This window comes from Rhinatrema bivittatum, chromosome 2 (genome assembly GCF_901001135.1).
Source record: "Rhinatrema bivittatum chromosome 2, aRhiBiv1.1, whole genome shotgun sequence".
In the NCBI taxonomy this organism is placed as follows: domain Eukaryota; kingdom Metazoa; phylum Chordata; class Amphibia; order Gymnophiona; family Rhinatrematidae; genus Rhinatrema; species Rhinatrema bivittatum.
The window spans coordinates 756,814,807-756,842,531 of NC_042616.1; the positions used below are offsets into that span (position 1 = coordinate 756,814,807).

General features: G+C 40.8%; 1 protein-coding gene across 1 annotated transcript in view; it reads left to right on the top strand.

Moving 5' to 3' along the window:
* Nucleotides 1–27,725, top strand: part of COL14A1 (collagen type XIV alpha 1 chain) — a 521,812-nt gene that overhangs the window by 233,034 nt on the left and 261,053 nt on the right. Inside the window, 6 exon segments of the mRNA XM_029591954.1 lie at nt 8,047–8,179; nt 14,720–14,794; nt 15,431–15,495; nt 15,498–15,524; nt 15,527–15,577; nt 27,003–27,132. Coding sequence (XP_029447814.1) covers nt 8,047–8,179; nt 14,720–14,794; nt 15,431–15,495; nt 15,498–15,524; nt 15,527–15,577; nt 27,003–27,132 — 481 coding nt within the window.

The following is a 27,725-nucleotide window of genomic DNA, read 5'->3' on the forward strand; positions in this document are numbered from 1 at the left end:
GACACAGTTCACTTACTAAAGTCACACATTCAGCGCTTTGTAAGATCAACAGGTTTTTTTGCAGTCTTTGCAATTTTAAATGTCCACTTTTGCTGAGTTGATGACAGCTGACATATATTTCTGACAGTTTCACAGTCCTTGGCTACTAAAGGTTCAGCTTGTGATTGCTATCTAACCCACCATCTGCCTTAAGAAAACTGGTATTTCCCTCTTTCCTTGTAATGGTAAATGGAATCTACTCTGAAGAAAGAGCGGTGTTAAGTGGAATGCCACAGGGATCAGTTTTGGGACCGGTTCTGTTCAATATCTTTGTGAGCATCGTTGTGGAAGGGATAGAAGGTAAAGTTTGTCTGTTTACAGATGATACTAAGATCTGCAACAGAGTGGACATACCTGAAGGAGTAGAGAAATTGAAAAGTGATTTAAGAAAGCCTGAAGACTGGATGAGGTTTCGGCAGCTGGGATTCAGTGCCAAGAAGTGCAGAGTCGTGCATCAGGGGTGTGATAATCCAAAAAAGCCATATGTAAATGGGAGGTGGAAGACTAACGTGCATGACTGGGAGAGGGACTTTGGGGTGATAGTGTCTGGTGATCTGAAGGTGGCAAAGCAATGTGACAAAGCAATAGCTAAAGCTAGAAGAATGCTGGACTGCACAGAGAGAGGAATAACCAGTAAGAAAAAGGAGGTGGTGATGTCCTTGGTGAGGCATCACCTGCAGTACTGTGTTCAGGCTGGTGCCCGTATCTCAAAAAGGAGAGACAGGATAGAGGCAGGCCAAAGAAGAGCGACCAAAATTGTGTGAGGTCTGTATCATAAAAATTTTGAGAGACTGAAGGATATGAATATGTATACCCTGGAAGAGAAGAGGTTCAGGGGAGATATGATACAGACCTTCAGTTACCTGAAAGGTTTTAATGATGAACAATCATGAAACCTTTTCCATTGGAAAGAAATCAGTAGAACTAGGGGGTCATGAAATGAAACTCCAGGGACGACAACTTAGAACCAACGTCAGGAAATATTTCTTCATGGAGAGGGTGGTGAATGTCTGGAATGCCCTTCTGGAGGAGGTGGTGAAGACGAAAATAGTAAAAGAATTCAAAGGGGCAGGTTATAAACTGTGGATCTCTAAAGGCTAGAGGATGGAAATGAAGAAAAGAGTGCATGGGATTAACTTGCTTGTGCATCAGTTACTACTCTTAACCAATAAGACTTGATGCTGTTGATGCAACTGTAACATTGCTCTCTGCTTTTCACAGCAAAGGGTAAAGGGGAATTGGATTCAGACAGCAACCAAAGAAGGCCCTGACTTTTACATTCTGGGAAACTGATAAGCATAGGGGTAACCTGCATGGTGTGGCAGATACTACCATAAGCTTGATGGGCAGACTGAATGGACTATTTGGTCCTTTTCTGCTGTCATTTTTATGTTTCTATATCACAGAGCAGAAAGGTAGCAGGAAATTTAAGATAATAGACAATACATTGAAAGGACAGCTGAATAGAGGAAACATTGACTTCTGCTAGAAGTCAGCAGAATTGAAAGAAAGAAATTGGAAAAACAAGGTTAGATGATCTGACTAAAAAAAATTATTATCTACGTATGTCTATATAAAAAGGAATATATATAATTTATGCCAAAAAGGAAATATATATGCTGGCCTTTACCTAAGTATCTTGCCCAATATCACAAGTAATAGCAGCTAGTGTTGAACCCTTCCTTCTCTCATTCACAGCCCATTGCTCTAATCACTAGGATACTCCTCCACTTTGTAGTTTTCATGGTATACATATATCAAACATGTTAGAATCAAATATGTAGGGAGGGTTTCTCTTGTGTGAGTTCCAATGACTAGCCACATTTTGTTCTAACTCATAAATCCTTACATGGGAGTAATAGCAATATTACATATTACATTTTACACCAAATTATAAATATATTAATCCATTCACACATGCGTATAATAATTAAATTTTATTATATTTATTATTATAGCAAATTAGAATAGTCTTAAAGTATACATACACATACATAAATTAATTATCTCCATATACCATAAAATCATTATTTTCATAATAGCTTTTTGTAAATCAATAACCCACAATTACCCATCATTCATACACACTCATTCATTCATTTAACAACCCCATATTAAAACCACATAAGTATTCCCCATAACACCATACCTAAATCCCACCAATTATCCACCCCCCACTGTATGCCAAAACCCCAACAAGGTCCCTTGCTTCACCCTCCACGGGCTTCCTCAGGGGGTTTCTTAAAAGGCTCTTGCGCCAGCACTGATCTAATAGCATTGTCTGATATTTACACCGACACCTGCTTGTTCCAGATTATGCATCGTTCAAACATCCTTCTCAGGGATTCTATAGCAATATATTACATAAAAAATAAAATATCAAAAAGTCATCAAACAACCTATCAACAAGCCATAAATACCAAAACACTACCAATACCAATGAGCGCAACCTATAATACATACTTCATATGATACAATACATTCTTCAAGCTGAGCTCCATCCGTCACATCCTTTATTTGCAAATACACCAAACACTTAATATACCAATATCCCTTTACTCAAGTCTCAACTATCCAATAATATATAGACTTACCCCTACCTCATCTCACCTGAGTACCTTATAATTTCACACACCTTCAATTTGCATCACAGAACTATACAACACTAACTCTCCTGATTAGACATATAACAAAAAAGTATATCATCAATACATCAGTTTAATCAATAAACCTACAAACCTTAAACTAAAATTCAGTACCCACCTTCTACACTGTTGAAATGTAATGCTTTCAATACAAGCTATCACAAACCAGAGCCACACAGGATGTTGTTGCTACCATTCATATGAGCTGACACCCAACAACCCAATGTTTAAATATCGGAGTCCACCAATGAGATTGAGCCATGGATCCCCTTAACTTATTAGTAATAAACTCCTTGGAACACAAAATAAAGATCCCTGATCACTATATCTGCCATATGTTCGATAATAATACGTCTATTAGTAGGCACCTCCAACCTTTCCAATACCCCACATTAATGGGGGATATTAGTGTACAATGCCGTTATGTCTGCCATAACCAATATGTGACCAGATTGTTCCACCTTGATTTTATCCAGTTCATTAATAAAATGTGTCAAATCTTGTACATATGATCTAATTTCTCTCACCATAGGTTGGAGAAGGTGGTCAACAAATTTAACTAACGGTTCAAATATTGATCCAATCCCCGATACAATCAGTCTGGCCAGCAGATTATCCATGGATTTGTGTATTTTAGGTACAAAATAAATGTATGGTGGAATCGGACACCCCGACCCTAAATATCTATATTCCTGTCTAGATCTTTATTTATTTATTTATTTATTTATTTATTTATTATTTTTATTATACCGAGTTTCATGATAGGAATCACATCAACCCGGTTTACAATTAACAATGTGAGTAAAGGCAGAGAGTAACAAAGTAAAGAACATTTCCCAATACAAGAACAAATATGGTATGAAACTTAACAAATATTATAACAATATTTTGGATGTGAGAAAGTTACAAAAAACATGGAAAAATAACTTGGATATGAAAGGGGAGGAATTGTAGAACGACTATTAGCATTTTTAATATTAATTTAATATTAAATTATATTTAATATTAAATTTAATATTAAATTTTAAATATTAAATATTAATATTAATATTTAATATTAATATTAAATATTAATAAATATTAATATTAAATATTAAATATTAAATTTAATATTAATATTTAATATTAAATTAAATTTAATATTAAATTTAATATTAATATTTAATATTAAATTAAATTTAATATTAGCATATTACTTTATCATGTACTGCATCTTCCAGTAGTTGCTTCACCTTAATCTGCAATTCATTTCCTGGATCATATTCAATTTTTTGATAATATTGATCATCATTCAGTTGCTGAAACACCTCAGCTTCATAGTGATTCCTATCCAACAATACCACCGCTCCTCCCTTATTCGCGGTTCTCACTACCACCGACTGATTCTTTCTCAATGTCGGAATAGCCACCCTCTCCTGTTTCATAATGTTATAATCAACAAATTTTCTTTGGAATTTCAAACATTCCAAAGCCTGTAATATTAACGTCTCAAATGCCTTATTAGGGGGTTGGGTCCTTCGGAATCCACCCAGATGATTTAAAAACATGATAGGCTTCAAATCTTGTACTTCAAAAAAACTCCCTCAGTCTAATTCTTCTAAAAAAAAAATTTCAGTTCTACTCTAGTCAAGAATAAATAGTATTTATTAGTGGGTACAAAAGATAGTCCTTTATTTAAAATGGACAAAACCTCAAAAGGGAAAGGCTTAACAGATAAGTTCACCACTATATTCTGCTTTTCCCCTCCCCCCCCCCCAAAACATCCCCTTGAACATTATCAATATAGCTTATCTGTGGAAATTGTACGGTTCGCCAATGGATGATATTCGTTTGATCCGATGGTTGTAAGTGCTCCTGCAGCTCCTTCCCCAGTTTAAAAAAGAAGGGGCTATATTCCTATCATCCCTCTTTCCACCTTGAATCCCATTAACATCACCATTATATTCAGGAACATTGAATTCAACCTTTCGACCAGGGTTATGCTTATCATCATCAGATGAATCATCTGAAGATGATGAGAAGTTTCCCTTCATTTTATTCCTCACTCTTCTATTTTTTGCATCCATGGGTACACGTGTCCTATGTTGTAGTCTCTTTCATCTCTATAAAACTTACTTAATTTCATTTTCTTAGTTTCTGTTTTAAACATATCCAGTTGCTTCTGACATTCCCCCCACCTGGACATCATACACTTCCTTAGATAAAGCCTGCTGAAGAGCCATTGAATCCCTATCAATTTTATCTTTGATATCCACAATAAATGTTTTAATCTTAGATATAATCAATAACATTAAATTGTACGAACATTTATAGACTCTCTGTTATATGTACCTTACAGATTTTTTTCTAGCCACAATTACAAAATGGGTAATTAAGAATATTCCCCTTTTCAACTTATATGAAAAACCCTCACTAGGTAATTCAAGCAAAATGACTAAAGGATCTAAAGGCAGTCTAATGCCAGTTATTTTATGTATCCAGATTATTTCATAAGAACATACAATATGCCATACTGGGTCAGACCAAGTGTCCATCAAGCCCAGCATCCTATCTCCAAAAGTGGCCAATCCAAGTCACAAGTAACTGGCAAGTACTCAAACATTAAATAGAAATAGATCCCATGCTATTAATGCTGGCAACAGGCAGTGGCTATTCCCTTTTGATTAATAGCAGTTTATGGATTTCTCTTCCAGGAATTTATCCAAACCTTTTTTAAACCCAGATACACTAACTTCCTTAACCACATACTCTGGCAATGAATTCCAGAGTTGTGCATTGAGTGAAAAATAATTTTTCCCTATTTGTTTTAAAAGTGCTACTTGCTAACTTCATGGAGTGCCCCATAGTCCTTGTATTAATCAAAAGAATAAATAACTGTTTCACAAGGATACTCCTTTCCCACAATTATACCAGCACTTTTGGATGGCCTAAGTCCCATTCATATTAATCATTTTCTTACATTGTGGTGCATATTGAGTTTCCGTTACACAATTTTGTAAATATTGTAGACAATTCTGTCACCCTATATCTCTCTCCAAGTCTCACTTACATTTCGAAAATGTATCCCCAGCCAACTCAAGCAATGTTAAATACATTCTTGCAATAAGGGCTTCATTAACAAAGGGACCCAATACCAGCTTTTCAATTACTGCGGGCTTTCTGCTACAAGCCATTTTATAAGGTATCTTGTTAAACAAGCCTTTTAATTGCAAAATCATGAACATCCTTAGTCTTAAACTGTTCCAAAATCATGAAACTCCCAGCCTGGAATAATTACCCTGCTCTATCAATTCCAAGAGCACCCCACAGAGAAAAATTTGCTGGGAAAAATGTTTTGGAAACTCTGCATTGCCTTACAAAGTTATTAGTGGGAAGGGGACAGACATTGTTTTCCCATACTTAGGAATAGTTTGCCAAGTTCTATAAATAGCGGTGATAACAGGGTGATCCATCTTTGCTTTTTTTCCCAAAACCTATCTGGTATCCACAGTTCTAACAGCCAGTGGATCCATAGCTTAGGCAAAGAGTAGAGGAGAAAACCAACACCCAGTGCTTTTCCCTTCGCTCCTTATACCCCATTATTATACTCTTTCAGTCAGCTGCTTTCAAATATAACAAAAAAATTTGAAAGGGGCTAACCCACCATAATTATTTCCTCTGGTAAGTATGCTCTGTGACACTCTAGCCATGTGAATACTGTTATCACCTTATTCAATTCCTGGTGAAAAGTGTTAGGTAGTAATATGGGGAGCACATCAAGAAAGAATAAAACTCTCCGAAGTATATTCATCTTAATCCCAACCAAGGGAAAGAATAAGGTGACCATGTTCAAAGGTCTTTATTCTTTGTTAGTAAAGACTTATGTAAAACCCACTAGGCTTCACCCCCTCTCTTTCCCAGTTGTTGATTTCTAGTGAGGTGCTAGAATTCAACAACTGGGAAAGTTATTCTATTTTTGTGTAAGAAGTTAGTGGCAACTTTGTGGGGTGTCAACTTTGGAGGGTGTCCATCTCAAGGAGAAGAGAGGGGAGCCTTTGCTGAAGGGCTACAGTATTTACAGGCTCTTCAGGTAACTATAATTGGGACAATGGTGCCAGCAGTATTTCTGGGAGCATCTTGTAGGCAAAGGAGGCTAGAAGAGACCCCATGGGATTTATTCCATACTCTGTATTTTTGTCTCTCTCCTTGTTGGACTGTGAACTGCAACTCTGGGGAGAATCTGAAAGTCTGAACTGGATTCCTTTTGATTTCCACTATATTCTTCAGTAAAATTTGTTTTGAAAGAACACATTGTTGTGAAGAGTTTTCTTGTATTGACTATGGGCAGTTCCCCTTGCCAGTTTTCCCCCTACTTTGCAGCACTCGAAGGTGACTGATTGCCTAGTGTCAGAAAGTGCCCTGAGAAAGAGGGTTATGCTAATAATTAATTACATATAGCTTTGCTAGGCCAGTAGGTAAACAAACTTCTAAATACTTTATAGAGCACAGCCTATTTAAAGGGAAAACTTTCATTTAATTCTTGTCTGCTTTCAAGAAGAATGCAAATACTAAAAATTCTAGGATCTCACCTTGATTGACACAAAACACCTAGGGTAGATTTTATAAATCTACGCGTGCCCGTATTTTTGTTCGCGCACCAGGTGCAAAAAAAAGTACACTGGATTTTATAAGATACGCGTGTAGCCTCGCGTATCTTATAAAATCCGGGGTTGGTGCGCGCAAGGGAGTGCACATTTGTGCACCTTGCGCGCGCCGAGCCCTGCGTGCGCTGCCATTTCCTCCCAGGCCGCTCTGAAATCGGAGCGGCCTCAGAGGGAACTTTCCTTCCACCCCCCCGGCCCTATCTAAACCCCCCCTACCTTTATTCGAAAAGTTCCGCCTGCCTCCGGGCAGTAGTAAATGACGCGCGCCGGCTGTCTGCTGGCGCGGCAGGCCCCGACACAGGCCGCTGTGTCGGGGCACTCAGCCACGCCCCCGGACCGCCCACATGCTCCTGAGCCGATACCATGCCCCCTGGCCACACCCCGACCGCCCCTTTTTGCAAGCCCCGGGACTTATGCGCGTCCCAGGGCTTGCGCGCGCAGGGGCGTTTTAAAAGGGTTACGTGCGTACTTTATGCGCGTAACCCTTTTAAAATCTGGCCCTTAGCTTGTACAATTTTCTACATGTATGTCTTTATTATGGGTACAAAATTCAACAGTAAGTGGAAACAGCTTGACTTAGTGTGGCCGAAGAGGAGGCCAGAGGTCCGTAAGGTCTGGGAAGATCATATGTTACAACCTGTTTATCGCCTCAAGATAAACCTCAAGAATGAATAAGAAAGCAAACAAGTAAATCACCATATCTGATTTTTTCGTTTTAGGTACTCCTGAAAGGTGACGTGAACACATATGTTATTGATGGCCTGCTGCAGAATGCAGAGTATGAAGTTTCAATGTCTGCGATCTTCAGTGATGAAAGTGAAAGTGATGCTGTGTCTGTCCTTGCAACTACATGTAAGATTGTCCCTTCCACATATTCTTGTCTCAATTATATTACTTTGGGTTTTTCCTTGTTTTTTGTTTTGTTTTTTTTTTAAAGAAACCAAATTCAATCAAAGAGATTTTTATTTGTTATCCCTTTCCAAAATGTGGAGCAAAATTAATAAATACAATTCATAAATACATAAAAACAACAAAAAACAATAAATCAATAAAACAAATGCATAACAGAAGCATAAATAACCAGAAAGATAAAATGGTTTATGATTAAATCATGTACAGTATCAAAATCAATTATTATTAAAAGCTTCTAAAAAGAACCAGGTCCTAAAACCTAAGTAATTCTCAGCTATATGACTATCTCAGGGTAAGTAGTTTCAGAGGCAGGGGCTGATAGCTGAAAGGGCCCTAACCCGAGTCCCTAAATGTGATAAGAGACATGCTTTGTGATCCTTTCTAATTTTGTTGACAGTACCCATGCTCCTGGCTACCTGGACACCATTTTTGCATTTCAAAGACATTGGTGACTTGAGGAAGCAGTGCATGAGTACATAGATGGTTTGGAGATTTATAATAGCAGAATAAATGCATGATGTCAAAATATTTCATTCTCAAAAGCTTGAAGAGAAAAGTATTTTCTAAAGAGTCTTCCTCTTGTGTTGGGGCCCAGGCCTGGATTTAGACCTAAGCAACAAGAGCAACTTCTGAGAGTGCCAACTTTTAAAGGTGCCAAACATCCAGGCCAAAGAGGAGCCTGCTTCTGCTTGCTTTAGGGCCAGGTGCAACGCAGCTTGAAAGGGGCACTATGGGCATCTATGGGTGCCAAAATCTTAAATACAGCTGTGCTGGGGCCATTTTTCCCTTTAAAAGAATAGGGACAGGAGAGGCCCAAGATGCATCTACCAGGTTTTCTTAAGACATGTTTTGCACAAGCTAGGGTGCCTATTGAGGACGGCGTGTCCATCCATCTGTCTATGTGTATGCGTGGCTGTATGGCTGCACACATCACACATGGCTGTCTGCTGTCAGACAGCGATGCCACTCTCATCTTGCTCTTGGAGAAATGGAGGAGCAGTGGGAGTTTTGCTGTCTCTGCCGCTGTAAATTTTTGACAGCAGTGGCAGTGGTGGTGGCAGCAGCCGAGGCAGCAGCAGGGGAGCAGTGAAACCCGTAGGTGAGGAGAAATGTTCCTCTGTGCGGTACCTTGGCGTGAACTTTTTAACTTGTTTTTTTGGTACTGAAACCTCGGTTTATTTATAGCCCTTGTTCAGTAATCAGGCCCAGGTGTATTATGGAATGATGTTCTATGCAGCGTAGCAGAAGATTGCCACTATGGTGCAGGGGCGCAGGCTGATATTGAGTGCATCACATTCCCAGTAGCAGAATGTGATCAAGAAATGGGCCTTAATTGGAATATGAAACTCTACCCGGTAATCTGGTTATTACTGATCAGGTGGGGGTTTTCTTAATTTTTCTTGTGTAGTCTTGGATCACAATATGAAATTCATAGCAAATTGACAAATTCCTTAACCATATTAACTGTGAAAACTACTTCCATCTAGTCAAGTCTGAGATTCTGGATGGAGTTTTATTTTGTGATCATGAATCACAAAGCATTTGTCCTTCTCTGTTCTGAACAATCCTGCTGCTGGTGACCAGTGCAAGTTCTAAATATAAAATCATTCTATAAAAAACAAATTTGAACATAGGTGACAGGTGCTTGCAAGCTTTATTTGACCTATAAAAGGGGATTCAGGCCTTAACCCATTATGTCCCAGTGTCCTTTTTAGAGGATAGCTTCTTTAAAAATTTGCATCATAATGGGTTAAATGGTGCACTTTATTACCATCATAGGTGTTTATCTGCCAGTATTTGCAATCACATCAGAAAGTTAGCTGTCTACTTCATCAGTATTTGATTCTATAAACTCATTAATGTGACAATGCTCCCATACAAATGTTTATGCCAATGAGAGCCCACAGCAAAGAGTCCCATGCACAATGTCTCTAAAATAGAATTGTATGGTGCAGATGAATCTACTATAAAGTAGCATTAAATCTCACTATTATTACAGAAGAAAACATACAAATTGAGAATAGAGGCCCATCTGCATCTATCTACAATAATCACTATCTTTCAAAGAAGCGATGTGTCCCAGGTCCTTCTCCATAAAAACATACAAAATGCCATGCTGGGTAAGACCCATACTCCATCAAGTCCAGCATCCTTTATTCAGCAGAGACCAACCCAGGTCACTCAGAAATACCCAACAGATCCCAATGGGAGGATCCCTGCTGCACAAATGCAGCTTAATGCACTCACACAGTTTGTCGCATTTACACACGCACACACACGCTTCTTTTGTACTCCTACTTGTAGTCTGTGTCTTTCTCATGCAACCTGCCAGCTTAGTAAAGCACACAGCCTTTCACATGCCTACCTACATACAAAAAAACACAATCACCCCAGTTTCACTTCATCAGTCCAAGCTCACAGACCTTCCTCCACTCTGTATCTACCCTCTTCCCTTAACAGTTTCTAGCCCCTCAACAACTCCTTTCCTCGTGCAAACATCCCAGCTCAGATCATCTTCTCTTTCACATCCCGATTCCCATCTCCCATCCTCTCACTCCCTACCTTTCTGTATTTCCTTTCCCCATGCTTTTTCTCTCTTTCCAGTCTCCACCCCTACCTTTAATCCTCTTCTTCACCTATTCCAAGGTTACATTCCCTTTGCTAATTTTGTTCCAGCTCAACCAGAGCCAGTTCTGAAATTCTGGTGCAATGAGCTATTATTTGCAAGGACCCAGGAATTTTCCCTCTATTTTTAATAGATCCGGGTGCATTAATTGTTACAAAGTCACAAATTTCTTGAAGAGCCAAACATGTAAATGAATGGGATTGTACGAGGATTGGTAAATAGTCTTTTTCACTATTCCAACAATCAATTGTCAGTAAAGTTTAATTTGAAACCAAATCAGCTTCCAGCATGATTATCACTGCTGTATGCAGGGACTGCCTTGACAACGCTAAGGGCCTTAGATTCCCTCCTGACAGGGAATCTTAGAATTCAAAGGGGGGATTTAGCAAATGTTTGGGAAAAATGAACAGTTTAAGCATCAAAGAATTAAAGGTGACTTTGGGGGTCCTGAGTGGGACATTAGCCTGGGGGGGGGTTACAAATATATACACATGTACACTTCCATTATATTAAGCAGGCCCTGTATGTATGTTTTGGACAGCGATGACTTCATATGAAAAAAGGTGACCAGGTGGTTCTGTTGTGGCAGGACAGTCGGATCCACTCCTGTTTTTTTTTTTATCCCCATGGGGTCAAACCAGGAATGCCTGTCCTGGTAAAATGGAAGTAAAGGGTCACCCGAGGGAACGGGGCACAACTAATGGCATAATTTTGGCTATGCTGCAACAGAAATACTACGCAGCAAAGAAAGCCCATTGCATTCAAATATTCCTTTGATCATCCCTTCTCTTTCAAAGGAAAAAAACAGCCCAGAAAAGTAGTAGGCAGGCTTTAAAGCATACTAAGTTGCAGTAAATTAAAGACGAGTCTGCTAGAAAATAATTATACAGGTAAAACATATGGTGCTTGGCTGGAAGTTTAAATGTAATTATTTTCTAAATATTTTAATTAACTTTCAGTTAACTGTGAATAAACAGTTGAAAATAAATCATTTTAGTTATAGCAAGCAAGCTAGGACGGAGTAAATGCTGGGCTCTGTTTAACTTCATGTGGCTCTTTTTATTTTGGAAAGCTTATTGTTGTAATTTACAATAAGCTTGGGGGGGCCTGAATAATTTGGGCAATGATTAAAACCTCTTTCTCTGATGCATTATGCAAACTTTGTGTGGGGGAGCAACTGGAGGAGAAGAAGAAAGAGCCGAGATCTTATCAGGCCCCTAAATAGAAACACTTGATATTAATAATGAGCAGAGAGTAATATCTTGCATTCCAGAAGTAATGACAGGGGCCCACGTACTCGCATACTTTCTAGCACATGCGGTTGAAAAGTAATCTTGTCCTTTGATTCCAGCACAGAATATTTAAAGGCCCTGAAAACGGTTCCCCCATTTTAAATAGTTTAACAGCCTTTAGATCAGAAGCATGTTTTTCACCGATTGTCAAATAATTTGAGAAGCCAAACGTGCCAGAATTCAAAGTTTTCATTTCTGCAAAGTGAGACCTGAAACGGCTCTCTCTGTGCATGTTGCATTCAGCAAATAGGTTACAAATACCTAAGAGCTAAATGACACACACATACTTTTGACTGAAAAAACAAAGAGTAGTGCTCCCTTGTTGATTTAACTCAGTGATTCAACATCTTTTTCTTTGAGTACCTCTGAGAGATCTGATAGATTCATAAGATATGTTTGCATGCATTTGGGCTGGTTATTGTCAGAGAGAGGCTCTTGCCTACTAATTGACCGCAAATCCTAGTCAATGTCTGGTCATTTCCCTCCCTTACCCCACTGTTCTTTGCATTTGTTCCAAGGTTGATTTGCGTGTATTAGTTACCCCTCAAAACCAGGCCTGAAGGACTGCAGTTGGAAATCACTGATTTAAGCAATGGCTCCCAAATGGACATGACATTTATTACCATGGGCTGGACGGTTTCCAAGCCTTGCACCCGAGCCCATGGTTATTTACCTGGTAAAATAGCTTGGCTGATAATTACTCTCCTCTTCCTGGCTAGAAATATGTGTTGGCTGCCGTAGGGCGGAAACTCTTAGCTAGACTGCATGCAGTCTTTCCCAGAGAGGCATACAGGTCCATGGAGGAAAACAGCACGTGCGCTCATGACGTTTCTATGAATTATATGCCCTATTTTACTCCTCTCAGCCGCCTGCACAAAAGAGCCGGTGCTTTAGTGCATGTAACCTGATGCTAGTTTTTAGAGAGAGAGCCTGCATTTGTTCCTTTTGAAAATTAGCATCAAATACTCGTGTAAAATGTGTCCATGTACTTTATACATACAAAGACTGTTTGAAAATTGTTCTCTTAATGACTGGTCTGCTAGAGATCAAGGCCTGGGATGGAAGCCCAAGGTCTTTAAACTCAAGACAGCACATTTATTAACAGGAAATGTTTTTCAGCCAAGAGGCTTATTGCTACTCTAGGACATTTAAAAGGGCTTTTTAATGATAATTCTTTTAAAAGACGTGGTGGATGCAAATATCCTGAAACTGGCAGCTTCTAGAGATGAATGCCCTGTGCGTTAGCTGTCAGATTGTTTGGAATATAACTCAGCTTCCTGTGCATTTTATTTTATTTATTTTTTTTAATTATTTATCATCCCCACACTTCTAACGATTGTGGCGACTTACAGAAAATAAATTTACTTAAATAAACATTACTTGTCACAGACAAATGCATCAACCTAATATTGCTGTTGATAGATGGTACATAAAGAACACATTTCAAATTCTCAATGCTAGTTTCAAGATGGTGCATAACTAGCCGCATCCCTCATCCTGCTGCATCAGTGCTAACTTATTTCATTTATTCACTGATTGTGCCATAAATCTGCTGAAAGAGCCAAGTCTTTATTGCTTTTTTTTTTTTAGTGGTTGACATAGTTCTTAACTGCACAGGCGCAGTGTTCCAGATAGTAGGCCCAGCCACTGAAAGGCACAGTCTCTGATTTCTCCCAAGTGGGTTTGAAGGATCATGAAAACTTCCAATAGTCCTTTGCTGACCACAGTGTACGCATTTTGTAATAGAGACTAGTGAGATGATATAGATGAGACCTCCTTTCCCTAGGAAGGTATTGCCACTGTGAGTTATCACTCACAAGGGCCACTAATAACAATATTATAATCAGTTAACCTCATTAGATAAATTAAACTGTGCATGAGCAGAAAAGAAAGATGAGTTTATTTTCTTTAGTGTTGTCATCATTTAGGACACGTTTACTTCATCCACATCTTTTTTTGTGGCTGTTGATGATGTGCCACCAATTTCTTTTCTGCTAATTTATTTCCAAGTGACACTTGTCAGCTCTGCTTCACTCTTTAAGATACTGTATATTTCACATCAGATAAATGAACAAAAAACCTCCCGCAAGCCCCAGAAAGCACACCACTTGGTAGCCATGCATTGGTGTACACAAATAGGCCCATTCAGGTGGCTCCAGCATGTAAACCTCCCCTGTGCTGCACGAATAGTTGTAGTGAGATCCAGGGTGAGTCAGTGAAGCCCGTTCATCTTGAACATTTTCAGACGCTATAAAGTAGATGGTTGGACATGGGACGTAGAAAACTTCAGAGGCAGGAGTGGTGCAAGAAAAGAAGGAAAAACAGAAACCAGAAAAAGAGAGAAAGGAGAGAGCAAAGAAGATGCCACTGAGCGTACTGGTGCACCAATATAAAGTACTTCATTTTGCAAGAAGAGTATGGGGAATTCCTTGTGCAATATGCAGCTGCAAATTACAAATACGCCAGCTCAGCTGAAACCATGCATGAAAATATAGGCCCTGAGTAGAAGACTTCTGGGTGTATTTTTTTTCCTGTCATTTAAACAATGATTTATTTTTACAGTGCTAAGGACAACTACTGCTATGACCAGCACTACCACAGTTACAGTTACTACAACCACTAGACCCATAACAGCAGGTAAAAAAAAAAGTCCGTTTATATAAGTCAAATAAGCATTATTTTTGAGGGGCGGTTTATGCAAAGCTTAATATTTATTTTGTATTTTTTTATTCCACCTCTTCACAGCATTATGTTTGAAGAGGATTACAGAAAAATGAAATATAAAATTACAAATATATAAGAAACTCACCAACATGCAAGCAAACAACGCTATTTATATGTAACCCCTAGCAGAGGATGGTTATATCCCTCTTTCCCCTGATAATCTCTCCCCATCACCCGCATCTCATGTGGACCTATTCCACTGCTACAGTGGCTTCTTCTCCCCTCCGAGCAGCTTGGGATGCAGGCTGCAGGTCCACTCATGCACCCTTACCTTCACTTCCTTCTGTCTGCTAGGAGTCTTCGGTCTGGGCTGCCAGTCCCACTACTTCCCATTGGCCACAGCTTTGCAAAGCACAAGCATTGATGCGTACGATGTTTGGAGACTGTGTGTGCATTGGACAGCACACAGTGTCCCCTCAAGGCTGTAGCTGCAACTGCACCAACAGACAGACACCATTCTGCAGCTATTAAGTGTATTGTATGTATAGACTTGTCTGTCAATGACATATCACATCAGTGACTAAAATGCTTCATTTTCTTTGTTCCTAGTTGTTAGAACAGGAATAAGAAACCTTGTCATAGATGATGAAACTACATCTAGTCTACAAGTCAAAATTGGCAAATTTCCGATTCCAGTGCTCGACCAGTTTCAAGCTCACCTATACAGATGCAAAAGGTGATAGTGGTGAAGAAACGGTAAGTAAAGTCCATTGGATAGAGATTATTATTTTTAGGAAATCTTGGTGGTAAATTTTATCAGATACTTGCCATTGCCTATTTATTAGATGCCCTTGCCTTCAGGTCAAGAAACGGGTACATTTTTTGTCTGACAGACTATGCAGGGGACCTAGAAGGGCTCACTAGTGATAGCAGCTTTTTAGTTCAGGCTGTAAAGATAGAATCAAACTAATAACTGGGTTTGATTGGCAGGCTGAAAATACCAAAATAACTAGAAGACCTAGCGATGATGCAACCAAGTCTGTCTGGCAAGCTACACAGGGGACCTAGCAGGTCGGATGTTTGAGCAATTTCCATGCTAGCATTTCTGACTATTTAGATTATTACAATCTTGTCATTAGACATTGGAAAAATGGGTGCTGGAGGGAACCAAATGGGGATCTTGTATGCTCTTCTACCCAAGATGGTAGCGTGCAAAAGAATAAGATAAGGACTGTCCTGGATAAGGAGAAATCTTGTAGGTGCTCACACACTAGGAAGTATCCTTAACAGGGTGGACCCAATCACTGGGAAGGCTGGATGGATCAGATTGTCTTATCTGCTGTCATCTACTATGTTACTATTTTCAAAAGCATAGTCGGGACGTAACGCATGTAAAATAACTTGGATGTGCAACATGTGTAGATTGACTTAATGCTCTTAAGTAGAATGTTAACCATCTAAAACATAAAAGTAGTGTTCCATGAGGAAGGGGGTATCACATTCAAATGCAGTGCTGTAAACCATTTCAAGAAGATAATGACTTCAAATTAACAATTATTTACTGCATAATGTCAGAGGCAGGTACATGCCAGGTATGCTCTCTTCTTTCCTAAAGGCGCATACTAACCACTCTGCTGGCCCTGAATAGCCCTATGATTGGACCTTGCAGAGGATAAGAGAGCATTCAAGAGCGAGGCGCTCATAACTGACTCTTCTTCTTGGAACGGGTGCATAGCACTGCATTTTTGTACTAATATACACCGGGGGAGAAATAGTTCAACAATTGTTACTGTTGTGCTTATGTTCACCTTTCGCTTTTGTTTTCCTTTAATCCCTGTGAACATACAGGTGGTTATCAAAGGGTAGATAGGCTTCTGTGACTCACAGTCCAGGAGATTTTGCATCAAAGGGTAGACTTTTTTCTGTTTGTGAGTTATTACATGTTTGAATCTGTTGTAAGGAAATGATCGATCAGTTTAAAGAAGGCGTTCATATTTCAGTCAGGTGTGAGAATTTATTTCTAGAATACTGTATTTAGATCAGGGCTTCCCAAACCTCCATGTAGTTTTCAGGATATCCCCCAATGCATGTGGCATGAGAAAATCCCAGAGCTGCAAGCCCTAATGGTGGAGGCGGACTTGGACGTTGTTGCTGTCACGGAAACATGGTTTACAGAATATCATGACTGGGATACGGCAATACCAGGCTATAACTTGTTAAGGAAGGACAGAGAGGATAGGAAAGGGGGAGGAGTGGCTCTATATGTCAGAAACATATCCAAGCATCTTGAGCTGCAAGGAAGATGGGGCAAAGAGAAGCACTATGGGCCGACTTAAAAAAGATGGGCATCCATTTTTATTGGAGTGGTTTACAGGCCTCCAAACCAAAAGGAAGAGCTGGACAGAGATCTGATTGAAGACATCCACAGGATAGCAAAGAAAGGAGAAGTGGTGATCGTTGGAGACTTTAATATGCCAGATGTAGACTGGAGAATCCCATCTGCAGAATCTAATAATAGTAGAGAAATAGTAGATGCCCTGCAAGTAGCTTTGTTCAAACAAATGGTAATGGAACCCACGAGAGAAGGAGCTATACTCGACTTAGTGCTCACTAATGGAGATAATGTCTCAGACGTCCAGGTGGGTGCCCACCTCAGCACCAGTGATCATCAAACGGTATGGTTAATATCACAAAAGGGACACGGAAAAGAAGCACAACGAAACCCAAGTTTTGATGTTCAAAAACACAGACTTTGATGAAATGGGGAAGTACCTGGAGGAAGAACTAAAAGGCTGGGAAAACGAGAGAGATGTGGATCAACAGGTGGACCAATCTAAAAGGAGCAATCACCAAGGCAACTAATCTATATGTTAGAAAAGGAAAGAAAAGCAAAAGAAAAATGAAACCTATCTGGTTCTCAAAGGAGGGTGGCTGACAAAATAAAGGCTAAAAGAACAGCGTTCAAGAAATATAAAAGATCCCAAAAGGAGGAACACAAAGAAGAATATCTGGTAGAACTGAGGGAGAGAAGAAATTAATCAAGATGGCAAAAAGTCAAGCGGAAGAGAGGATTGCCAAAGAGGTAAAGAGTGGTAACAAAACATTTTTCAGATATATCAGTGAAAAGAGAAAAGTTCAAAGTGGTATAGGGAAATTGAAAGGTGGAAAGGATCAATGCGTGGAGAGAGACGAAGAAATGGCAGAAATATTAAATGAATACTTCAGTTCTGTGTTCACTAAAGAGGACCCTGGAGAAGGACCGACACTAGTTAACAAGAAACTGGAGGGGAACGGAGTAGATGTAACTCCATTTACAGTAGAAAATGTATGGGAAGAGCTGGTGAAACTGAAAGTGGACAAAGCCATGGGGCCTGATGAAGTTCATCCCAGAATACTGAGGGAGCTCAGAGATGTGCTGGCAGGTCCGCTGTGTGACCTATTCAATAGATCCCTAGAAACGGGAGTGGTGCCGAATGATTGGAGGAGAGCGGTGGTGGTCCCGCTTCACAAGAGTGGGAACAGAGAAGAGGCTGGTAACTACAGACCGGTTAGCCTCACTTCGGTGGTGGGAAAAGTAATGGAGTCACTGTTGAAAGAGAGAATAGTGAACTATCTACAGTCGGGAGAATTGCTGGACCAGAGGCAGCATGGATTCACCATTGGAAGATCCTGTCAGACAAATCTGATTGACTTTTTTGACTGGGTAACCAAGGAATTGGATCGAGGAAGAGCGCTCGATGTCATCTACTTGGATTTCAGCAAAGCTTTTGACACTGTCCCGCACAGGAGACTGGTGAATAAAAGGAGAAGCTTAGGAGTGAGTGCCGAGGTGGTGGCCTGGATTGCAAACTGGTTGACGGACAGAAGACAATGTGTGATGGTAAATGGAACTCTCTCTGAAGAGAGAGCGGTTTTAAGCGGTGTACCGCAGGGATCGGTGTTGGGACCGGTCCTTTTCAATATCTTTGTGAGCGACATTGCGGAAGGGATAGAAGGTAAGGTATGTCTTTTTGCGGATGACACTAAGATCTGCAACAGAGTGGACACGCCGGAAGGAGTGGAGAGAATGAGACGGGATTTAAGGAAGATGGAAGAGTGGTCGAAGACATGGCAGCTGACATTCAATGCCAAGAAGTGCAAAGTCATGCATATGGGGAGTGGAAATCCGAATGAACTGTATTCGATGGGTGGAGAAAGGCTGATGTGCACGGAGCAGGAGAGAGACCTTGGGGTGATGGTGTCTAATGATCTGAAGTCGGCGAAACAATGTGACAAGGCGATAGCTAAAGCCAGAAGAATGCTGGGCTGCATAGAGAGAGGAATATCGAGTAAGAAAAGGGAAGTGATTATCCCCTTGTACAGGTCCTTGGTGAGACCTCACCTTGAGTATTGTGTTCAGTTCTGGAGACCGTATCTCCGAAGAGACAGAGACAAGATGGAGGCGGTCCAGAGAAGGGTGACCAAAAAGGTGGAAGGTCTTCATCAAATGACTTATGAGGAGAGATTGAAGAATCTAAATATGTACACCCTGGAGGAAAGGAGGAGCAGAGGTGATATGATACAGACTTTCAGATACTTGAAAGGTTTTAATGATCCAATGACAACGACAAACCTTTTCCATAGGAAAAAAATCAGCAGAACCAGGGGTCACGATTTGAAGCTCCAGGGAGGAAGATTCAGAACCAATGTCAGGAAGTATTTCTTCACGGAGAGGGTGGTGGATGCCTGGAATGCCCTTCCGAAGGAAGTGGTGAAGACCAGAACTGTGAAGGACTTCAAAGGGGCGTGGGATAAACACTGTGGATCCATAAAATCAAGAGGCCGTCAATAAAGAGTGGGTGGCTCGCCAGAATGACGGCTACTGCCTGGAGATAATACCCTTATTCAATAAACATACACATGGTTACTGTGACTCCAACATCACTCTAAGCTACAACAGCAAGAGGAAATGTGGAATAAAGGATTCGCACTCACAAAGTGGGGAGTAGCTGGCTTGTTACGGCGGTTACTACCCCAAACCAAATAAGCCTGATACTTCACTTTCAATGCATATCCAGCATAGCTCTCTGCTTCAACGGCAGGGGAGAAGAAAAACTGATACTTCACGCATATCCAGCATAGCTCCCTGCTTCAACAGCAGGGGAGAAGAAAAACTGATACTTCACGCATAGCTCTCTGCTTCAACGGCAGGGGAGAAGAAAAACTGATACTTCACGCATAGCTCTCTGCTTCAACGGCAGGGGAGAAGAAAAACTGATACTTCACGCATATCCAGCATAGCTCTCTGCTTCAACGGCAGGGGAGAAGAAAAACTGATACTTCACGCATATCCAGCATAGCTCTCTGCTTCAACAGCAGGGGAGAAGAAAAAAGGATTCGCACTCACAAAGCAGGGAGTAGCTGGCTTGTTACGGCGGTTACTACCCCAAACCAAATAAGCCTGATACTTCACTTTCAATGCATATCCTGCTTCAACCGCAGGGGAGAAGAAAAACTGATACTTCACGCATATCCAGCATAGCTCCCTGCTTCAACGGCAGGGGAGAAGAAAAACTGATACTACACGCATATCCAGCATAGCTCCCTGCTTCAACGGCAGGGGAGAAGAAAAACAACCAATAAGGGCTGAATAACACAGTCTGGGTAAAACAAATAAGCATGGGTGTAGCTTGCTTATTGCGGCGGTTACTTCCCCTACTTCCCCTACTACCCATAACTAATCAAGCTTGATATTTCACTTGGTTGCAGCTCCATCACTGCTCTCTACATTAATGGTGGGGGTGGAAGGGAAATAGAACCAAAGAGCTAAGAGAAACAGATAAGTATGAGAAAAAAATGTGAAGCTTGCTGGGCAGACTGGATGGGCCGTTTGGTCTTCTTCTGCCGTCATTTCTATGTTTCTATGTTTCTATAAAGTATATGCAAATTTATCTTGGGGATATCTTGGGAAGCCCTGATTTAGATTGGGACCTCTCCTATTCTTTGGTTACTCTGAACTCGTATGCATTTTAGGGCAATTTATCATCCAAACAAAAGCGTTTGGATATATTATTAGGATTTGCTTTAAAACGATTCCGAGTATGCAGTTTTGGTGGAATACTGTTTGTATGATTCATAGGTATGAAAATGCAACAGCTGAAAAATGTAGCACAAAACTTCAGATGCTTCAGGTTTGGCAACCGACTGATGTTTATTTAAATTCTGGCAGATCACTGATAGTCTGAACGATGCATACGTTTTTCCCTTTTTTTTTCTTGTTTAATGTAATATATGGAATTCTTCTGTATTTTTATTTGTGTTAATGTTTTGATTTCTCTGTGTATTCTGTTTAAAATTTAATAAGACATTGGAACACTGGGAAAGTAATTTATACAACCTGGAATTAGAAGCTGTGATGTGTGTTAGATAACAACAGATAAACACATTCAGGCCGATGCAATATAGTGCGCTCAGCTGAGCGCGCGGCTTCACAGGCACTTGGACACGCATTTTAGACACGCGTCCAAAACCCCTATGCAATAAGGGGATTATCACGTCCAATAACGCGCGTCCAAGACCTGCGTGAAGCTAATAGCGCCCATCACATTTAATTCAAGTTGATGAGGTCCTATTAGCTATTGCCCCTCCATGGAAAAAAAAAGAGTGCGCCCAACGCGTACATTTTTATTCTCAAAATTTAACACCTGCCATGGAGCAGGCGTTAATCCTTGAGGAGCCTCAAAAGCTTACAGAAAAATATTGCTTTTCTATAGTTTCTCCGACTTAATATCAATATTAAGTCAGAGGAACCGAAAAAAGGAGAACTGAAATAAATAACTAAGTGTTGCCGGCGGTCAGGTTAAGAAAACGGATGTTCAGTTCACAAGTGTCCATTTTCATAACCCATAGCTGTGCGAAGGTTAAGAAAATGGATGCTCGTAAGATTGAGTGTCCATTTTCCTAACCCTCTGACAGCCACTTCTCTTGGGTGCCCGATGCCGAGGAGGCAGTAGGGATGCAAACTTTTTCCTAGCGCCTCTTTCTTACCGCGGCAGCCCATTTAATTATTAAATCGGGCTCCCCGGAGAGGTGGATTGGCGCGCGTTATGAGAGTGGGTGTTCAGTCATGAGCGCCCATTTAACGCACGCCGATAGTGCATCCGCCTGTTAGAAACTAACTTGTAAGCAAAGAATAACATGTAATATATTTAAAAGGCCAATTGAGGAGTTCATTGAAGTTTATTGGGCAGCCCTTGCAAACCAAAGGGAAAGATACTTTCTGTCAAAGTCAGGGTCTCAGAACTGTGGTATGAAATCAATATAAAAGGGGATTTAAGGGGCCGAGAGCAGTGGCGTAGCCAGAACTTAATTTTTTTTTGGGGGGGGGGAGGGCAAAGGTTAACATGGGAGGGCAGTAGACATGCAGATCTAGACCCTACTAGTGTACTCTTATCGATAATTAATGCCTTAGCATGCACTCTACAATGAATTTCTGGGGTAGTGTGCAACAGCCATCATGGATGAGTGACATTTTAAAATATTTTAATTCTATTACTTCAAGCACATACCAACATTAAAAATGCCTTACTAATCTGTATTCATTTATTTTATATTTATTGCAGTTTATAAATACACAATATCATGTAAAAAGTAAACAAAGAACACTTCAGAAACATCAGATCCAATCATATAATAAAACAAATATCGATATATTTTTTATGAATCCTTTTTCCAAAAATGCATAAAAATTCAATAAAACAGCAATAATCAGCATTAAAAGATTTGCAACAGGTGCAGAACAGAACTAGGACATGCAAAACAAAAATTCAAATTCCAGTGTATCCTCAGTGACAGCAAAACAGATTCCTTTTACTGCCAAACACTTTGGCCGGATTTTAAAAGCCCTACGCATGCCGGGCCTATTTTAAAAAAGCCCGGTGATGCGTGTAAATCCCCGGGACACGTGTAAGTCCCAGGGCTTGCAAAAAGGGGTGGTCCAGGGGTGGGGAGAGGGCAGGGAGGGGGTGGGGACAGAGGCCTCTAACACAGCGGCCATCACCGCTGTGTCGGAGGATTGTGTGCCGGCAGGCACAAAAGGTAAGATAAAAGTCAGGGGGGGTTAGAGTAGGGCTGGGGGGGAAGGGGTGGGAAGCTCAGGCTAGGGGGAAGGGAAAGGGGAAGGCAGCGCGGCTCGGAGTGTGCAAGGTGCTCAATTGTGCACCCCCTTGCGCGTGCCAACCACTGATTTTATAACATGCATGAGCCTGCGCGCACATGTTATAAATTTGCGTGTCCATGTGTGTGCGCCAGCTAGCTCGCGTGCATGGACGTGCTCGTGCAGCTTTTAAAATCTACCTCTTTGTGAATTAACACAAACCCCAACAAAAAAAAAATAATAATAATAAAACAAATAAATATCTAGAACCTTTCCATATCACAACAGCAGTAACTGTCAGGACTCAAACTGCAGCACCTTATCTATGAAAAGGCAGCAAGGCAAACATTTCACCAGGCCCTAGAACATTAAAACACTATCTAGTGAGCAAACACAACAGATCAGACTGCTAGAAATCCCTACAGAGAAACTACACGTTAGCCAAAATGCTGCATTTCTGTCAAACAATAATGGACTACAATCTAGAAGCAAACATGCAGACAAAACTGAAATGGGAAGCCTGAGAAACCAGACTCTGTGAACTCTGGAGTACTGAAGAAAAAGCAAAATACAAATATATAAGAAATGCACATTCCCAAGGATGGCATATTCCAATCGCTGAAAGGCAAAATAATTTTTTTTTTACCTTTGTTGACTGATCTTATTTTCTAATCAGTTGGTCCCAGTCTCTTTTTTCCCCTTGTCTGTCCTTTCCTTATTCCTTTTTCAAGGTCTCTTTAATTCTGTTTTTCTTTCCTCTTCTCCTGTCTTCTTTCCTTCCTCCTTCATACATGCACACACAGGCTCTTTCACATGTTCTCTCACAAATACATGCTTTCTCTCACACAGGATCCCACTCTTACATGCTCTCTTTCACACACAGGCTCCCACTCCCACAAACACATTCACAGGCTCTCATTCTTACATGCTGTCTCTCACTCGCAGACTCCCATTCCCCACTACAGCCACACACAGGCTCTCACTCTTACCTGCTCTCTCACACACAAACAGCTAGGTTCTAATTCCCAGTGGAGCACAGGATTTGGTGAGAGAGCTTCCTCTTCATGGCCTGGTGGACGCCGCCATCGTTTCTCCAGCGGTCTGGGAGCCGCCGAAGCCGGGTCCTGTTTTGCAGCCTGGTGCCACTTCTGCGTGCTCTCTGCGGCATAGATGCCACACTCCTTGGTCCTGCCTTAGGAGCATGGCCTTGCCTCTCTCTGCTTCTTAAAGGTGCCGCGGCGGGAAAGGCCCTGCGGACCTGATTGATGATATCATCCTGACATCTCCGCTTTGCCCTATTTAAGGGCCCTTCGCCAGTCCTCCAACTCCTTCGCAAGGAGCTGCCTGCTCCTGGATCCTCCGCGGTTCCAGCTCTTTGTTCCAGGAGGCTCCGAAGTCCTTCTCTGCTTCTTCAAGGCACTCTGTTCTTCGTGGGAATTCCCTTGTCTTCATCTGTGGTTCCTGGTCCTTAGCTCGTCTTCGTCCCTGGTTCCTGGTCTCTCATCTGTTCCCATCTCCTCGTCTTCAGATGCCCAGATGTTCCTGTCTTCAGATGTCCCTGATCTGCTAGTTCCTAGCTCCGGGTCCAAGCCTTGCCTTGCCCGCCGGACCTCGCCTTCAGCCGACCTTCTTGGGAGTAAATCAGTTTCTGATCCAGTGTCTATTTCCGGTGACTGGAGTCCTCTTCCGGCTGGATTCTTCTTCGAGTGCTGCCTGGATCCCTCCTTCATTCTGAGCCTTGGTCCTGCGCATGTCCCGCTCTCCATGTGGTCTGTGACCAGCCTCTTCAGGTTGTGTAGGGCGTGCAGTGGGACAGGGTGATCCGTGAGCAGCCCATGTGGGGCTGTGTAGGGTGCCCTGAGAGGAAGTGCCTGCCTAAGTCTCCAAGTATCCTCATCTCGTCCATGTTCCAAGTATCCTTGTCTCATCCAAGTTCCAAGCATCCTCGTCTCGTCCAAGTTCCAAGTATCCTCGTCTCGTCCAAGTTCCTAGTATCCTCGTCTCGTCCAAGTTCCAGGTATCCTCACCTTGTCCAAGTCTCCAAGTATCCTTGTTTTGTTCCAAGTTCCAGTTCCATCGTCTGTCCTCGACCTCTGTCCATCCTGTTGCATCTGCCATTTCCAGTGGCAGGTCCGAAAGGGCTATCGAGTGGCCGGAGGGCTACCCCAGAGACCAGCAATGCGTTATTGGGTCTCTTCTGGTACGTTCAGGTTCAGCAGAGGTCAGAGCTCCTGATCTTCAGTCTGTCTGCCTGAGCTTGAACATGTCTTGCCTGCCTCGGCGCTTCCTCGGAGCACACTAACCTCCCCGGAATTGGGACTGCTCCCTATTGCTCCCACAACACTTCTACCATCGTTTTCGGCGGAAGACATGCATGTACTAATAGATCTCTGATGCTTCTTCTGCATTTATATGCTATCAAAGGGGGGGTCTTTAAATATACTGTTTAGTGATAGCATTTGCCAATGGTGAATAATAATGGATGTGATGGCTCTAGCATTTTCATAGTGCTACTACATGTATGCAGCATTATACAGTGATGATAAGTAAAATGTATGATAAGTCTATGCCTCAAAGAGTTTACAATATACGTGACACCTGTGGTAATGAGAGATAATATGACTCACCCAACATCACAAGGAGACGCAGGATTTGAAGCCTTGTTCTCAGCCCATTGCTTTCCTCCATAAGGGGCAAGCCAGCTGTCATTCATTGATGTAGAAAAAAGATTACATAGATAATTTTGTAAGGTTTTCACGTGTGATGCTAGCAGCTCTTCATGCTTTGTACCGTGCTAAGCCATTATAGGTGTTCTTTTGAATGTCAACAAAGGCATTTTCTATGTCTTATGATTTTTTTTTGCCCCTATAGAGTCATGCTGAATAAGGGTTTGAGAGGAGGGATGTGCACAGAAAAAGTTTTTGTTTTATTTCATTTTTTAAATGTTTTTTCTTCATTTTATTTGTTGTTTATTTGATTTCTTTTCATTTAATTGCAATGAAAAGAAAAAAATAAACCTTAAAAAAAAAAAAAAAAGAAATGAAGGGACTGGTTTCCCCCCGCCCCTTCCCCATCCTCCCACCTTCCTGGACACGTAATCTTAACGCATCCATGGGGTTGAATAAATTGAAATGAGGAAGGAGTGATCCCCAGTCACTTCTGCCTTGACGGATCCTGTTGTCAAACTGCTTCCAGCCAGCCCTGAGAGTCTCAGGTAGCAAGCACAGAGCTGTGTTTGCACTTTTAATCTGGCAAGTTTTAATGCTCTGTCTGCCAGATCATTTATCAGTAGGATTTCCAACTGGCTCTAGATCTTCAGGACAGGTTGATCCAGTCCAGGTTTTACGCCCCTGCATGCAGGTTCTTATAGTCTTGATTTTCTTATGGAATGCATAAGGGAAATCAGAATAAGTCCCAGCATGTAGTGGGGTAAAACCAGGACTGGATTGACCTGTCCTGAAAATCTGGAGTCAGTAGGCAACCCTATTATCGACTGTACTTATCCCATCATTTCATCCCTCTTTACTTATTGAAAATGCACAAAGAATGGAGAAGATACAACATCTAACAAATTCTAGGTTATGGATGGTAGATTTAATACAAAGTAGACAACCAACATGCAGGAATGAGAGGTAGCAAAGTTTCTACAGGTGAAGCTTGGAAACCAACTTAAACTTAACTGTTAAGACTTAATGGCCTAATTGATTTTTAACTGCTGCTTTGCTCTTTTATTATGTTATAAACTAATAGAACAAGCACAATTATTTTAAGCCCTTTCTTTATTTCTAGTTTCTAGGATCTGCAGTCATTTTATTTGTTTTGTTTGCTTACATGCATACATTTGAATTTCTGTGTATAAAGTAACAAAAGTAATGGAAACAAAACACAGAAAAGTGACCAAAAAACGAATGAAACAAATGAAACGAACCAAAGAAAATTTTGCCCATGCAGACTCCTCATGGTTAGTGTTTTGGTTCTGGGATCTATCTATCTTTAAAAACTAATAATTTTTGTTAGCAGTGTTTTTTTATTTTTCTACCCATCTAGGTAATGGTGCCTGGAAAACAAAATAGTTTTCGTATTCAATCTCTGCTCTCAGATACGGAATATAAAGTCTCAGTCACACCTGTCTATTTGAGTGGAGAAGGAGTCAGTATCTCAGCCTATGGCAAAACCTGTAAGTTGCAAACAGCTGCTTCGTGTGTATACTTGTGTAACTTGTAAGAAAGTTAGATATTTTACAGACTATTATTATAATACTCAATATTTCGCTTCTGTGGATAAGACAGTTTTAAATGTGACATATTGTATGGACCTGATACATAGGACCTGGATAGCATATACTTCCTAGAGCTCAATTTCAATATGGTGCTCCTTGTTCTTCCAGCAGAAGATGCCTAAGGTGTGCAAGATGTCCTCTTTTCTGAAAAATCCAGCCATCGTCGACACCTTTAGCTCTCTTGGGCCCCTATAGCAAGAGACCTGTGGAAGTTTCTCAGTCTCTTGCATATACACTAGCACTGTTTGTTTATGATGCCACCCAAAGCTTATTCTGCATTGATCAATGGAAATTGTGGAATATAAGAATATTTAAATAAATAAGTAAAACATTCTTAACAGTGTGGACCATTAATCTTGTTTTCTAAAGAAATAAGCGTGTTCTTTCTTATTAACTATAGGCCTATATAGTACATAGGTAATATACAAATTCACATCTTTGAAAATATATTCAGATAGTTTAGTGAATGCTCTTTTTTTTTTTGCACAGCA